This window comes from Micrasema longulum, unplaced genomic scaffold (genome assembly GCF_059751315.1).
Source record: "Micrasema longulum isolate JH-2025_06_02 unplaced genomic scaffold, ASM5975131v1 h1tg000197l, whole genome shotgun sequence".
NCBI lineage: Eukaryota > Metazoa > Arthropoda > Insecta > Trichoptera > Brachycentridae > Micrasema > Micrasema longulum.
Window position 1 is genome coordinate 311325 of NW_028277402.1, and position 16831 is coordinate 328155.

The window sequence follows — 16831 nt, forward strand, 5'->3', positions numbered from 1 at the left end:
GAATGTTCGTTTTGGCGCCAATTTAAAGTATACGTTTTTAAACCGCTCTGAAAAATTAACGCGTGGACATAAAAAAATAAAAACTGTACAGTTACCATCGTAATTTTTTTTTCAATTTTTTTGCAAAATAAAAAAAAAACGTGAAAATACCCTATTAGGCATTTCGGTTTCAAATTAAATGTCAAATTCACGTGAAAAAACCGGCTGGCGGTTAAAGAACGACTAAATAGCGTAGGGCTGAACTAAGCGTTTGGGCATGACTTAAGTGTCATAATTTTTGACGGCTCGGGGTGCGTCTATGTGTACTAATAAGTCAATGGTTTCATTTTAGAAAACCGAACCTGTTTTTTTGGTTACGTAATAGCATAGTAAAGCAAATTATACTTAATAATGTTTTATCTTGAGAGGAAACGCGATCTGACTTTTTTTCATGTTTTCACTCCCTATTTTCATCATCATCATCATCATTCCCTCTCCGCACATAATGGTGCATAGGGCACTGCATTGGTACACCAATCGCAGCGTATCTTGATCATTTTTGATACATGAAGGTTAGATGATCAGTCTTACGCTTCAGACTATGAAATATTCTAGTGTAAAAAACACCCTTTCAAATAATATTTCATATCAACCATGTTGGGAATCGAACCCGAGACCTCTTGCACGGTAGACAAATACACTAACCATTACACCACGAGGCCGACAGATTATTCCGAACAGATTAGTTAGATTATTCCTATTTTCACCCTGGGTTATTGCAATAAAAATCAGTACCATCGGCGTGTCTCTATTGTTTTGCTTTATTGATGAATAGTTTATTATGGGAACTATGGTCCTTAAAATGTAACATGATCAGAATGACAGTTGTCAGAAAATGTCCGACATAACTTTGTAGTAACGTCAAAGGAGTTATTTATATTGACACACGAAAAATCATTTATATCTGGCGTGTTAATTAATTTTTTTAATACAATGCTTGAAACATAAATCAACATTTATATATAAAATCAGCTTTAAAACTAAAAGAAAACTAAAATAAACCTAATTATTAACGACGTTCTTACAAGGTTACATCATTTTGCAAAAACGTTAGAGATGGGACAAATTGATCAATGTAAATTGATCGAATAAAAAAAAAATCGTTTGATGTTGTTCATGAAAAATGTATAAATGTCTCATTTGTTGGTGAATAATTGTATTAAACACACTATAATAGGCTTGTTTTTGCGTTTTTTATATCAATTTTCGAAAACAGAGTTTCATGATTGCACGAAGTAACATAAAGATCCATTTGATCGGTGATCAGTAATTTCCCATCACTAATGAAATTAGTTTGACAGCTCTCATTTTAATCAAGCTAAATGTTAAGGACTATAGAACCATCCAAAAACCTATAAAAACGTCCAGTTTTACTCTGCGGTCTTCGGGCGCACGGTATACAAATATGATAACTATATTTGAATAATACAAAACGTACTGATATAGAAAATTTCATTTTTACACACTGTTTTAAAAAAATAACAAAATCGTTTCAGTTTTGAGGTGCGGAAAATGGGACAACGAAACGTCAATTTTTTCTATTTTAGTAAGGCATAAAAGGTCCGAAATGCAGTTGTCTTTTTATAGCATCGGGGAGGCATCTTCAAGATAGTGAAAGAAAATCAATGTTCAAATACCTATTTATCAAAATTCCCTGTCCCGCATATCCTCACAATTTATGTGATGCGAAACACAAAAATAATAATGTATATTTAAATGTCTAAGTTTAACTAAATACAATAATTATTATTTTATTTTTTTCATTTTTTTTCCTTTTGGTACTTTTTTTATTTCATAATATATTTCTTTTTCATGAAAACAAAACAATCCCTCATAGGCATGGCCTGTGCGTGGGTATACTAAATCTAGAATACATTATGAAATTTTAAGTGTAGATGTATACGCAGTATATAAAAATAACATAAAAATTGAAAGTTACATTCAGGTTGGTTTATTTTTAACATGAGTAAGTGGAAAATATGAAACAGAAAAAATAAAAATATATGCTGAGCAATTTACTATCAATCAAATTATCATCAAAGTTTCGATTGTGTGCGTTGAATAACTATCCCAGTATAAACTCAAATCTAGACATAGCAAAGCATTGGCGGGTTCAGCTCGTTAATTATAAAGTTAACCCAGTCTACCCTAACCTAACTTAACTTCACAGAACGTTAAATAAATAAAAAAATAAAACAATGATTTTTGTTGTATTAGAATTAAAGAGGCTAAGTGATGTTCAACTCTTTTGTTAAACGTTCATTTAACAAACGGCCTAGGCATTCAGTTGAATGCCGCCATTGAATGAACTGCCTAGCCTCTCAGTTGAGTGGCTGATTGCACTGTTCGGCGGCGACATTTACATAGTAGTACTTGAACATCTATATTCCTCTCTCCATCTGCTGAGTTTTTTTAAGTTAAAGAGCTGAGACCTCTATTAAATGTGTAAAGTGGCCACTTAAACCAGCCAATGACAGGTCACAAACCCCTATGGATGCCCAGACTTCTATATTCCCTTCTGTAAAATGTTCTTCATGTCTGCTGTAATATGTTAATATTAACAGCTCCCTAGGGGGTTGAATCCAGGCCTTGTCTACAAATATTTGGACAAACTCAAAGAATTGTTCTTAATCATTTTATTGTGTATTTAATTTTCAAACGAATAGTAGGGTACAATAATTTTCATGCATCACCTACCAGTGGTATTCAAACCAGACAGACACTCGATTATGAAGAGACGGTATCAGGTTCTATTTTTGTGTTATTTTCGTAGTTATCGTCGTAACACTGATTTCGGGTTGACCTACCTACTCGATAACTATGTCTCTTGGCTTATGACGCCCGGTAAGTACTTACCATGAATGAAAATCAGACGCGTTAATATAGTATTATAACGCCAACATGTTAAATTATATAAAATGCCTAGACTTACAACCTAGTCTGAACGGTGAGTGGGGTAAAGTGGTCGACTAAACCAGCTAAAGACAGACAATTCTTGAGCCTTGTAAATGTTAAAAGACTTCCATACCTGCTTGAAAACCCATACTATGTGTTGTATACTTATCTCTGTTGAGATGATGTAATTATTTAGTTGTTTATATTGTAGTATTTTTTATTTATTTTAATTTAAATCTTAAAGTAGGGCACACATATCATACATATTGTTATGTGTGTTCTAATAATAACATTGAAAATATATTTAATTTATAAATTGTTTATCACATATGTCATGACCATTATTTTAAATTTCGATATGTTTTTTTCTTCATAAATATTTTTTTCCATTTCGTAATACTTTTTAATTGCTTTAAATAAAATTGAATTTTGTGACTTTGCCTTTTTCCTAAATGGAAGTCTAATTTTGTTCTTTTCTCTAGTATTGTGATCGTGTTCATGCTGGTTCCGATCAATTTTTTTCCAAAATTCTGTTTTTTTATTAGAGTTTATAATTTTATGAACAAATATCATTGTATTGTAAAATATTCTTTGTTTATATGTTAATAATTTCATTTCATTTACCATCGACTTTACCCTCGTTTATCTGTTTTTTTTCAAAATGATTCTAAAGGCTTTATTTTGTAATACAGTTAGTTTATCTATGTTTTCTTTGTTTGATAAAAATAAAATGCTACTACAGTAGTTAACGTGTGGTTCAATAATTGCTTTGTAAATAGTTTTGCAGGAGTCCTTATCAATAAATCTTCTGATCCTTCCCAAAATTGATATTTCTTTTGCAATCCTATCTATCACCATCCTAGCGTTTTGGTGAAATGTAAGTTTTGAATCCAACATTACACCTAAATATTTAATTTCAGTGACTTCAGTATTTATTAAATATGATACTGTTTTTTTTTTTAAGTAGCTAAATAGTGCAGAGCCAAATCTACCATATAACACAAAAAAAACACGTATCATTTTCAAAGAACAATATAAAAATAACATTTTATTTTTAAATGAATAAAAGTAAACAGACGGTACCAAAAAAAAATCAATTTTTGCAGGAAACATAAATTAAAGTCTTTTTATATGTCATGGTGGTCTTCGCATGGCATTCGCAGCCATTGCTTGAACAGGGGTGAGTGGATCCATCCTGCATTGGCTAGTATATGTTAAAATATTTAAAGAGGAATACCGGTTTCGCGGCCTACGAGTATCTCTAAGCTTAGACTCAACCAAACCAAAGATTAAAAAGATCTCTCTAGAGCTGCTGTTGCTGCATATGGTTCCCCTGTTCCGGCCGAATCTCTATTCCGGTCCGCAACACGCAACAAACGCGACTTTATGGTGCCCCGGGAATTTCAGTAAAGTTAAACACATATAAGCTGGAATGTCTCGTAAAATGACACCTACTAAATTATAAATATCATTGACATGTCTGTAATAAGTATCATGATATACATACATCGTGATATACAGGGTGTTCTTTAAACCCTGTCACATCCGAAACCACAATGATCAGTATGAGCAAGAATTTATATTGGCACATTTAAATATTTTTTTAGAACGAATAAAATTTTAAAAAATAAAACATCAAAAAAAGCAAATGGTTGCTTACTTCTGCAGGGGCGAAACGAGGAGGGGGAAGGGGGGAGTCTGACACTGCGCCGTGCTTCCCTCACTTCTCCCCTGCAGAAGTAAGCAACCATTTATTTTTTAAATATTTTATTTTTTATTTGTTTCTTTATTCTAAATATTTTTTAAAATATGCTATTATGTCTTCTTGCCTATACTGATCATCGTCGTTTCGGATGTGACAGGGTTTAAAGAACACCCTGTATATTCTTCGAACCCTGTTTTTAGTAAATATTTCATGTCAACCTTACCGGGAAACGAACCGAAGATCTTATGCATGGTAGGCAAACTGGACCACGAGGCGGACTATATATTATTTTATCGGTCTATACCATGCCACAAACAGACGTAATATGTTACATAAGTTAGTATAAATATGGTATTATGTTCTGCATTGACCATAAAGCAATAAAGTGAGTCGTCTGAAGTGAAATCGAACCGCGAGCCACAGTTGGTTAGCCGTGCCCATATCGAATTTACAAGACAGAAGTTAAATAGCCCAAGGTTACTCGTGATTTCTCCTTGGATTTTTCTCATAAATATGAATTCAGTACGTATCACATAATGACGCCATAGAATTGATATATTTTTTACAAAATTGCTGGAAATTTACCCGCCATATTTGATGCGAAAGTTTTTATTGAGTAGGTATGTTACAAATAATATATTATTATTTATATCTTGAGATATCTAACCAATACTTTTAAAGTTTACATTTACATCTTCTTATCACCCCTGCCGATTATTTATATTTTGATGAATTTATGATTTGGAGTTACCAAAAAAATGTTCAGTTTTAATACATGACTATTATATGTACACAATTAAATTTCAACTTCCACAATATATATGAATTAAAGTTATCAAAAGACGTAGAGCTTATTTCGCCTTGTGGGTCCCGAGTACAATTCCTAGCGGCTTTGGCGAGAAATATTTGTTTTAAGGCGGTTGAACACTACAATATTTCACTGTCTCTGGACTGGTTACCTGAAGCGAAGACTGATCACCTAACCTTCATGCAACAGAAGATCGAAATGCGCTGCATTTGGTTTACCAATGCGGTGCCCTATGCGCTAATGGGTGTGGAAGGTGGAAAGAAAGAATGCACATTTTAAAATTTATATTTAAAGCACTAACTTTGTTGTTATTCAATATGTAATTAAAATTTATATTTATTTCATTACCGACCGGTTTCGAAGCCAAACAAGCTTCCTTATCTAGATTTTGTATTTAGAGTAGACCCTGTTAAAATTATAAAATAGGGTAATTTTCATTAGTAAATGAGGAAGTTGAGCCCTACGAATAAATGTTTTAACAAAAACGAACTACATAGAACGACATTAGTTCATACGAAGCCACCAAAGATAAGAGAGTTTTGAAAGACTTTCGATTTACGGTAAGTCAACGGATCAATCGGCAGAACTGACCGAGAAGAAGCGGAAGAAAACTTGAGACGTTACACGCAGAGTTATTTCAGAAATACATATATTTTTTTAAATATACCTAGGTGAAAATACGATACGTTCAAATTTCGAAAAAAAATTTTTGGCTTTATTTAACAGTCTATTAACAAATATATATTACCGCTGAACTACCTTTTTTCTCGACAAGGAAGCTTGTGCACCCTCGAAAACGGTCGGTAATAAAATAAAATAAATATTAAGTGGTCAGACAAAAAGGTTTTTATTTATTAAATTGAAATCACAGAATGAACAATGATTTGGCGAAAGCCGACAGTTTTTGAAATATTTTTCAACGGTACTGCGGTTGTCCTACGAACGCCGGCGGCAGCAGTGTTGTTCCGGAGACCACGGTTGTTTACCTTTCTCGGTTACGTTGTCGCTCGTCATCTCCTCGTAATACCATCACTCTCTCCTTCCTCTTGCGTTTTCTCTTTCAAGACCGCCACATTGCATACAGTGCCGCAACACCGGCAGTGTCGTGCAAAACCACTTGTGATTTCTTTGGCCGGACTACTTTTTCCTATCACCGGTGACTCAAACTGACCTACGTCACGCTACTCACACCCTCGCTTGCAGTAATCACCTTGAAGAAAGTATCTTTGATCTTATTTTCGCGAATCGTGTTCCAGTTACTCACGTTGTCTACGGATTGATTCATTATTTTATTGGTTTCTCCGTTTCTCCGTTTCATAGTTTTATTTATTTCATTTTATACATTTATTGTACAAATAAGTATACATATTTAATACCGCGGAATCTATATAAAACTGGTGGATTAAAAAATAAATTAGGAGCGTCCTTTGGTTAGGATAGTCTCCATCTATCTTCTCTATCTTCAGGCGTTGCCTATTAGATGAATTAGTTCAACCGGATGAATCTCACCCACATGATGAAGGTTTCAGCTCTTTTACTTCACAAAAGTCGACAGGTGGAAGAGTTGAGGAAATGCAGATGTTTAAACATAGGCAGAATGGTAAATTTTACACTGTGTGCTATATGGCCACTTAAACAATCCAACGACAGGTCATAAGCTCTGTAAATGCCTAGACTTCCATATTCCCTTCTCAAAAATGTTATCTAGGGAGGAAATCCAGCCAGTCTGCAAACATTTGGATATACTCAAATCATTGTTGGATTTCTATCTACTTGTATTTTTAATTTGATTTTACCCAGCTGATGTGTTAATCAAATCAATACCATTTTTACTAATATTTAATAAATTCGCAAATGCCCGGCTAATAGTCTATCTTTAAAATAATATTTCTCTAAATGTTTTCATATTTTTTCGTATTCTATAGGATCGTAAAGCTGGCTTCCTATAACGGACATGTTTTATATCTATGCTTCATATTATTACTGAATTATTTTTTTAAAATTTGGTCATAAAGTAGTACAAAAATTATAAAATAAGAATGTCCTAATATTAACTTAAATCTAATTATCGTTAAACAATATATTAATGCCGCCTATGCCTACCTTCGGATGTCTTTCTTTATTTTGCTAACCATAATCTTGGAACAAAGCTTTTTTTATTTATTTTATTTTGGTTTACTGTGTGTATGAACACATGAACACTTGATAAATTATTTACTCTGTTCTATGTTTATTTTTCATTAACACTCTTCCATGCGCCTTGTAACTGCAAGACAATTGGTAATTAACCATAAAATACCTACATTTTCTAAATGGGTTCTAGAATTTCAACAGTCCCTGCGCTCATTAGCTGCAAGACTCGTTATAATCTAACTTCTTATTTTGAAAAACGATTTTTTTTAAATTTATTCAAACTCTAAACTTCATTGTCAAATTAAAACATAATAAATGAGGGCTAGGCTAGCTTACTTACAGTCCATTATGTTATGTAGCTGAAAGACGTGCTGTAATCTAGCTCCTTTCTGTTAGATCACAATTGGAAACGAGGAATTAGAGTCTTAATCGTCCATGCGCTCTGTAGCTGCAAGACGTGCTGGGATATTTATTTAGTGTCCAGCGCCCTAGAGGTAATTTTCACAAAAATGGCGCTGCAAAAATTATCCAACTATAATATAATGATGCGCTCTATAGTGCTCTTGTGGTCATTTTTCACAAAAATGGCACTGAAAAAATTACCCGGAATAAATAAATAAAATATTCATTAATATTTCTTAACTATACACACTTGAAACTTACACTTCATCAAAACACTAAGGTGGTAACGAAAAAAATTGCGAAGAAAAAAAAAATATTTTGGGAAGAAAGAAATCAATGCGCTATGTAGCGGCAAGACGTGTTGGGATATTTACTGTACAGCGCCCTTGAGGTGATTTTTACAAAAAATGGCGCTATATAAATTATCCTCAATAATAATAATAACCAAAAGATTTGTTAATAAGGGATTTATGCGAAATCACATGCAACACAAATACTGAACTATTATCCGCAGCAGCACATTTTCCTATCAAACTAAGAAAATTTAAACAAATTCACAATGTTCCAAATAAATAAATCATATTATTTGCGTATATTCTATCATACAGGTTTTATAAGTTAAACTCTAAATGTCGAAAATCTATTTGCAAAAGAAAGAGTTAGAATGTCGTCATGGACTGTGTAATGAAATACATATGTTCGAAATTTTGAAATATGGACAATGTGAGCACACCATAGAGAATGTGCGCGCTTTTTAACTGCGGAGCACCAACCATATTGTTTATTTTTCCACGTTATCTTCTCGGCAGACACGAGCCTGTTATGGTTTATTCTTTAATATTACTTGTGCCGACCGTGGTGTTTCGTCTCCCAAATTGTTTTATTGCTGGTATAAACTTGTAAATAGGTCCCTGGGGGGAGCAATCCAGTATTTGTCTGCAAACATTTGGACGAACTGGAAATTAAATTGTTTTTTTTTACATTCTAACAACGTCCCTTGTAACTGAGCTTTGCCAGTGGCGCACATCAAATAGGACAAGGATGGATTTGCATTTGAAAAATTTCCATAAATAACCACACGTATTTTTTCCCTGGATTATTTCTAGTCGTTTGTTTATATAAGACGTGTTGATCTCTGTCCGTCCATTCTCCCCCCTTCTCATTAATCAGCATAGAGTTTGCGTTTCGCAGAAATAATTTAGTTAACTTTCCTCTATCGACTGCTAACAGAGAGTTGTTCACTGGGACTCTATAGCAGCTGCGGTCGTATGGTGGGCTTCGGGATCTCCTAAAGACAATTATTTCATATTCCATGAACTGGAGACTAGAATAAGTATTAAGACAAATCACCCTTAAAGTAGTTCATTCAATTTATATGTAAATGTATGTTAACATTATTTATTTATTTATTTTGATTTGGGAAAAAAACAAAAGTTTTTACATATATTGGATACAGCAAATAAGAATATATATAAACGAAAATTGTGAAAACGGTCAATATAAATTTTCCACAGTGGTGTACGCTATTGATTAAGTACATTTTCGGCATCTAAATGAAAAAAAACGCAGATTTGCTTAAGTTTGTGTTGTAGTTTGTAATTTCTATTATTGATGTGAATGGGAATAGCAACTGACAAAGGCCTATTTCAGACGGATCGTATAAAATCCACACACGGCGGTTAAATAACTTGTATTTATTTATTTAATAATATTTTACTTGTTATATTAATCAAGTGGCAGGCAAACGCACTACCAGTCCACCATAAGAGCGACAAATCCTCATTCGATTTCCTTATGCAGAATTTTTACCTGAGAGTAGCCACGTAATAAAACAATAATACCATTTAACTATTTAACCGTAATTTTTTTCGTGTCGCGTCGTGTGGATTTGTACGACCGGTGTGAATAAGGCATAAGGCTCTTCATTTATAATTCACATAAATCGCCAAAGGAACAATGAAAGCATATTAAATTCGATTATTACTACGCGGTGATTATAATTGTAAATGCCAATGAATTTTTGGCCAAAAAATTACGTTTCAGCGAAAACGGTTTCGGGTGTGCGCGGGGATTTTACTGTATATTTATATAATAATTATATATTTATATTCATAAGTCCATTGCAGGTGAAGTGGGTCAACTGACAAAAATCATTTAATTATTTTTATGTAGTATTTATTATCATATTATTTATCATTAGATGTTCCAAATAAAAATATTATAGATTTAGAATATGTGATTTTACTCAATGACGAATTCTCAAAAAATGCCAAATGTATTTTTTCCGGACGTTAACCTATCTAGATACTATTTTTTTTGTTCAATACATATTTCTTTGTTATTGAAATAAATGTGCGTGTTGCTATATAGTCAACTCTCAGCATTTTGTAGTTTCAAATTCTGATGACATTTCTGATGTCGAAATGCCGGAAAATCAGCAAAGCTGTACTAGTTCATTTCAACACAAAGAAAGTGCGCAGTTGAACTTTGTGTGTTTTCGAAAAATGATTTTTTTATGCAACTATATTCCATTTTAATGAATGCTTTGATTGCAATAGTATGAATTTGCATTTTGAAACTTCACTAAAAATATATTCAAATGTATTTTTAATGATTATGTTGTTTTCAGGTTCAGGTTCAGGTTGAAGGAAATACGGCGTTTATTGGCAAAAAATAAAGCAAATACACGCAATACAAAATAAGTATTTGACATTGAATTGAATTTATTTATTTATACATCAACAGTTCAAAGAACCTTTTACAAAAAAATAATAATTTTCGGAAATAATTACAGCAGTGCACAATAATCATGTAGTACATAGTGAGAAATAAAAGAATAATTAAAACTAAACAATTTAGTAAACATAAAATATAAAAAGTTAAAAATAAACATAACATTTCTAAATAAAAGATAGCAAGAACCATGAGAAAATCTTATGTACTAAATATAAATATAACACAGTAAAGTTGAGAATAACTAGATAATAATAATAAAAAAATTATACAACATAGTACTTTAAAAAAATGTAAGTTTTTTGAGCAATAAAACAAAAATAAAAAAATACTAAATAATACCTCTATTTAGTGAAATCATCATCATCAGTTGGTTGGAAGAAGTTGCCATTTAGCAATAAATCCACCAATGTACAATTTAAAATTATGTCTAACATGTTAAATAAAGAAATACAAAATCTCGTATTCCAGGAAACGAAGTTAAATTTAATAATATATTTCAAAATAAATCCATTCTTTTTCTAAAAAATAACGTCAAAAAAATAATCCTAACAACTTCACTAGATACAAAAATACCTGTTCTAAAGATAAATTTATCATATATATTCCACATATGTACACTATAATAATATATTATAATAACAATTATTGTACTACATTGTAATGAAAATAAAGAAATAACATAAATAAAATACTAAAAACATTTATGAACTAGGTAAAAAATTTTAAACAATGATTAAAAAATATAAAAGAATATTGGTCAAAAAAATCATTAAATTATAATTAAAATTAGTATATATTTTTTTAAATAGTTCGAATTCCGAAAACTAAAAAAAAGCCCTAAAACTTAAGTACCTAAACAAAAAGAAAAGAAAAGTTGTAAAGAAAAAAACGAATAGAATAGGTTTAGTTCAATATAATTTCTGGTATTTATTACGCTTATTTTTAAATCTATTTTATAAAGCATATTTTTGTTAGGTATGCACGAAAATGGAGAGATCTAAGAAAAAAAAAATCTTTTTTTTTCAAATTGTAACAAACGTTTAATAACCAGTCTTCAAGTCCATTTTTTGCATTTTTATAATAATAATGATGATTATTGGTAGATAAAGTACCAATATAGCACCTCGTTATGTATTGTAGAACTCCAACTATCCGAATGTACTGGGACCGGACGTTATTCGGATAATAATAATTTCTGATAATTGGATTTCTTCCAAAAAAGGGTCTATTTTAATTAATTACTGTGTGTATGTTGGAAATGCGAGAAAAAACTGTTTTTAAATGAAAAGAGCTTTTATTTAATTAAATGAAAAGGCAACACTTTTACGTGTTAAGCGTAGTTACAACTGCTGTGCATTAGTACAGTATGTACGTACGGTACTGTAAATGAAAGTCATTGCATGCTGAACATCTCGGTCAAAGTAAGCTGTTTGACTGTCATCATCCGTTTTCGGGCAGCCAAGTCGCGCATCCGCTAGACAGTGAGAAGTTGCATGTGGTTACACTCGGGAATTCGATTCGGATAATCCGCGATCAGGATAGTCGTGAGTTTGGATAGTTGGAGTTTTACTATATAAGTATTTTGCTATGCTACCCACCTTGTCCGTAAGGTATTAAAAAATAATTTTCTAGGAACGTGTTATAAATCATTGGTTTTTGTATTAAGTATACACGTAATATTTACATTAAAAAAATAGTAAATTTATTAATATTATTTTAGTTCAGTTGGTCGAATAGCACGCGTAATCTGTGTAATATGAGTCAGTTTGTAAAATGTTTATAAATATTTACAAATATATTATTTTCCGTCTCAGATATCGTTTCTTAGTACATATTTTAATATATTTTATGTATTGTATATTCTGATTTTTAATTGTTTCGATTATTGTTGTGAACGTTTGGGATATATAATTTTATTTTCTTTTTGCTTTGTTACGCCAATGCTTTTCTCTCGCTTTATCCCTTAACTCTACTCATTGAACATACCGTAGGTACAATAAACAATTACTGTCGCAGCTTATATGATTATTTTTGCCTTTTTGGTAGCCGACTCGGAGATGGCCGAACGTTCGTTAATCCCTAGATTTTATTGTATGTAATACACAGTGTGTAATGTAGCCGAATATATAAATACGTAGGTGACGATATGAGAAATCCGCTCAGGAGTGAAAGGGCTGTAGGGATTAGTAGTTAGAAGAGGGCTGTGATAAGAGATAGGCCCGGAGCGGCGGTGGGGCAGGTCCCGGGCCCAAGTGGGTCAGTAGGGCGCGCCCCCGCCCTCAGCCGCGCTCCTAACATAGACCTGGTTCGCTGGAAAGTAGGTCGCCGACTCACTTTCACTTATTACACGGGGCCCCCCGCCCCCCCTAATCGCGCTCCATTGTGCCCCCCGCCCCGCGCGCGCCCGCCGCTCGCCCGCCGTCGGCGGCCGCGCGTCTCCTCAGTCGCGACTCTCGCCTCCACGCGGCGACATTGTGCTCCGCTGCGCTCCCCGCCCGCCGACAGTAGTGACATCCCCCTGTACGCGCGCGGACGTCTATCCAACTTCCCGAAACGTTTCGGACAAAAATGGTGTTTTCTTTTTTCCCACTTTTTTTTGCCGGTGAAAATTTAATCGTGAATAACAACAAGCCGTGAAAAAGAAATTCGTGATCAGTAGTGGTCTCGAGCAGCGGCCAGACGAGAGTGAGATAGTCAGTGAGTGCGTGTGATGATAGTAGACATGGAGCAGCAGTCCGCGCTGATGCCCCTTAACATGTCGCCCTTCGGGTCCGGCGAGGCGAGCGGGCCGCCGCCGCCGCAGTACGCGCTGCCCGGCCTGGCTTGCCAGGGTCCGCTGGAGAGCTACTCCCCGCAGTACCAGGTGTACAACATGCCTAACCTGGATGCCTCCTACCTGTTCGCAGGCAGCGCCGAGGGCAGCTCCTACATGGCGCCCGCGCCCGGCGCCCCCGACCAGACGGACTCCAAGGACGTGATCGAGGAGCTGTGCCCCGTGTGCGGGGACAAGGTGAGCGGCTACCACTACGGCCTGCTCACCTGCGAGTCCTGCAAGGGCTTCTTCAAGCGCACCGTGCAGAACAAGAAGGTCTACACTTGCGTGGCGGAGCGCTGTTGCCACATTGACAAGACGCAACGGAAGCGCTGTCCATTCTGCCGCTTCCAGAAGTGCATGCACGTCGGCATGAAGTTGGAGGGTGAGTACCTTCCTTGTCTACCCTTACTAATTCTGAGCTAACCCACTCGTCCGAGGCAGTCGATAGTTCGATGTGTAATATCCACCCCCCGACAACGGAGATTTTGGCTCGCCTACTCTAAATCATAACTCCAATGCATCTTAAGCTCTCCGATTGGTATTTTATCGTTTATCATGACAAATTAAATTAGGATTTCTAAAGTCAAGACAAATATGAATATACATTTAGTATCTACACTTGAAAACAGCCCATGGATAAAACGCGCGCATTATGACTGCAATACTTTAATGGCAGTGTTGTGCAATTAGCTTTTTCACATTTGGTAACGGTTTACTTGGCTAGCGAGGCGTACAGCGAGATAAGGTCAGATATAATTTTACGTTTTAACCGTGTAAGACAATATGGAGTCTAGATCGAACTCTGTTCATTGTTCGACAAAACTTTGCGTAAGAATGACTTAGTATAATACTTAGCTTCAAACTTTCAGTTAGATTATATCTATTTAATAGTTGAAATACGAATCGACTGAAAGTATACAGAAAATTTACAACAAGAATTAAATAATCTCATGTTCACTCATCTGTTTACATAAAATAGGCTAGATCTCAAGTTTAAGTTTTTTCTTCAAAAATAATAATAATTTTCTTAAAATTAAAATTTCACGAAATGTCTAATTTGCTGGTTTAACTATTATAATAAAATGAACCCGACAACTATTTTGCTGCATTTTATTCCTAATCTTGATTTATTTTGAAAATTGCGATCATCGAACTGTATTAAAATTGTGTTTATTTAGCGCTAACGCTTATCAAAATATAAATAAACATTTTTCGATTCCATTTGATGTTATCACAACAGCAGTATTGGCAATAGCATATTAAAGCGGCGTTTCACACATTCGGTCAGTATTCAGCGGCGGAATATTTACGCGAAATCCATCAATTCGCGACCTTGTAGCAAGCATCCCGGGTATTATCCATCAAGTCGCTTCCTGCACACAGTAACTTGCGCCGGGAGAACTGCTGGCCGCTCCATAGCCTCGTTATGTGTAACTGATACCAGTGCACCCAGGTAGTTTGCAATACCGGCAAGTATTACCATTGCATATCATGTAACTGACAGATCACGAACTCGACTGCTATGAACATAAATACTCTTAATTTTTAGTCCTATCTGTCATAGCTTTATTGCGAAACCGGGAACTCGCGGTGGAATATACCTAACACGAAACAGAATGTTTCATCGTCTCCGATGAGAATACTGTCATTATACTTGTTAGGCAGGTAAAACTACCCTCGAAATCAATGAAACATTGGTAAATTAAGCTAGATGTTAGCTCCGCGAGTGTTCATATTGTCAGGTCTGAGCAGAAATCCAAAGAAATCACACAATTTACCCCCATGTGTAATAAACATTTTTTTCTTAAATGATGCAAAATTATAAAATAGGTACAATTATTATAATGTTGGTTTATATTGCACGTTTTCTAGATAGAATGATAATTTTACATGCATTTCATATTTAAAAACTTTTTTCTTAAATTGAAAAGTTAAAATTAAAATTTATATCTTTATATAATCACTTTGTAAAGCGTATTATTTTACGAAAATGGCGCTATATAAGTTATCTATAATTATAAGGTATATTGCTTGTCATCATCATCTCCCTTTCTGTACTGTACAGTAAACAAAATGCAGCATAATTCAATATGTGACATAGAGGTAAGGTGATTACTCTTACCCTCCCGGTGCCAATCCAGGAACAATTAAATATTGCAGATCAAAAAACCTTTAAAATCGAAATTGCTCGTTCACCCTGCCAGGAATCGAACCCAGAACCTCAAGAATGGTAGGCGAACGCGTCAACCACTACACAACGAGGCGGCGGACTAATCTCCACTCGATTTCATTTTCAGGATTTTTACCTGAAAACAGCCATCTAGTCGAAAGCACCGTCCAGGGTACTGTATTCTTCATCCGCATAGACTCCGAAAGTATATTTCTCGTACCTGCTGGAAATAAACTACTGGCATATAACTATGCTTAACATAATCGACCGATGTTACAGAGATATTTTCTTGCGTTTTCTTGTAACAGTTGTAACTTAACATACACATACGCTGTTTTTTATTTACGTAGTTTAATTATATTACAAGCAACTAATTATTGACTATGTTTCGTTAAAGAGCATAAACGAGACTAAAGCCGTTCGCCGAATGCCGATTCCGATGTCGCAATTTCTCAAATCGTGTTGTATCACGCAGATTGTGCTCAACGCGTGACATTTAGTTTTCGTTTCATTGTCCCTTCTTTTCCCGATTGCAACTGTTAGGTACTTTTCTGAATTGCTTAAACACTATGCAATAACGATTATATTTTATTATTGAGCACATGTATTTATTAAGTACACACAGGAGTAAAATTAAAACAATCAAATAATCCGATTTTCTTGAGTTGTAAACCATTTACCGTATAATAATAATAATCTGTATTGAATGCCGCAGCGAGACTTATTTTCGGAATCTCTAAGTTCAGTCATATCACTCCACTACTTCGGGAACTACACTGGCTACGTTTTCCACAGAGGGTCGAATGCAAACTCTGTTGGCTTATGTATACGTCACTGCACAACTCGGCTCCGGAATATCTAAGGGAACTATGCATTCCAGATGAACTAGCTGACAGGCGTCTCACGCTTAGATCAGCTACGTCTACGGCGAGAGGAAAAGTTATTATACCTCTACGCAAACAGCGCACTAAATTTGGTGAGCGCGCATTTGCGGTCGCAGGCCCTATGGCATGGAATGCTCTCCCAGCAGAGGTGCGAGGCTGTGAAAGTGAAGTGATGTTTCGGAAAAAACTTAAAACCCACTTGTTCTCTAAATCATTTGAATAAATCCGTAGCACGTGACAACAA

General features: G+C 34.6%; 1 protein-coding gene across 1 annotated transcript in view; it reads left to right on the forward strand.

Moving 5' to 3' along the window:
• The window catches only part of ftz-f1 (ftz transcription factor 1), a 363969-nt gene that overhangs the window by 270753 nt on the left and 76385 nt on the right, over positions 1-16831 (forward strand). Inside the window, exon 3 of the mRNA XM_088243231.1 lies at positions 13625-13915. Within this exon, the coding sequence (XP_088099357.1) occupies positions 13625-13915 (291 nt within the window). The remainder of the gene's footprint in view (positions 1-13624; positions 13916-16831) is intronic.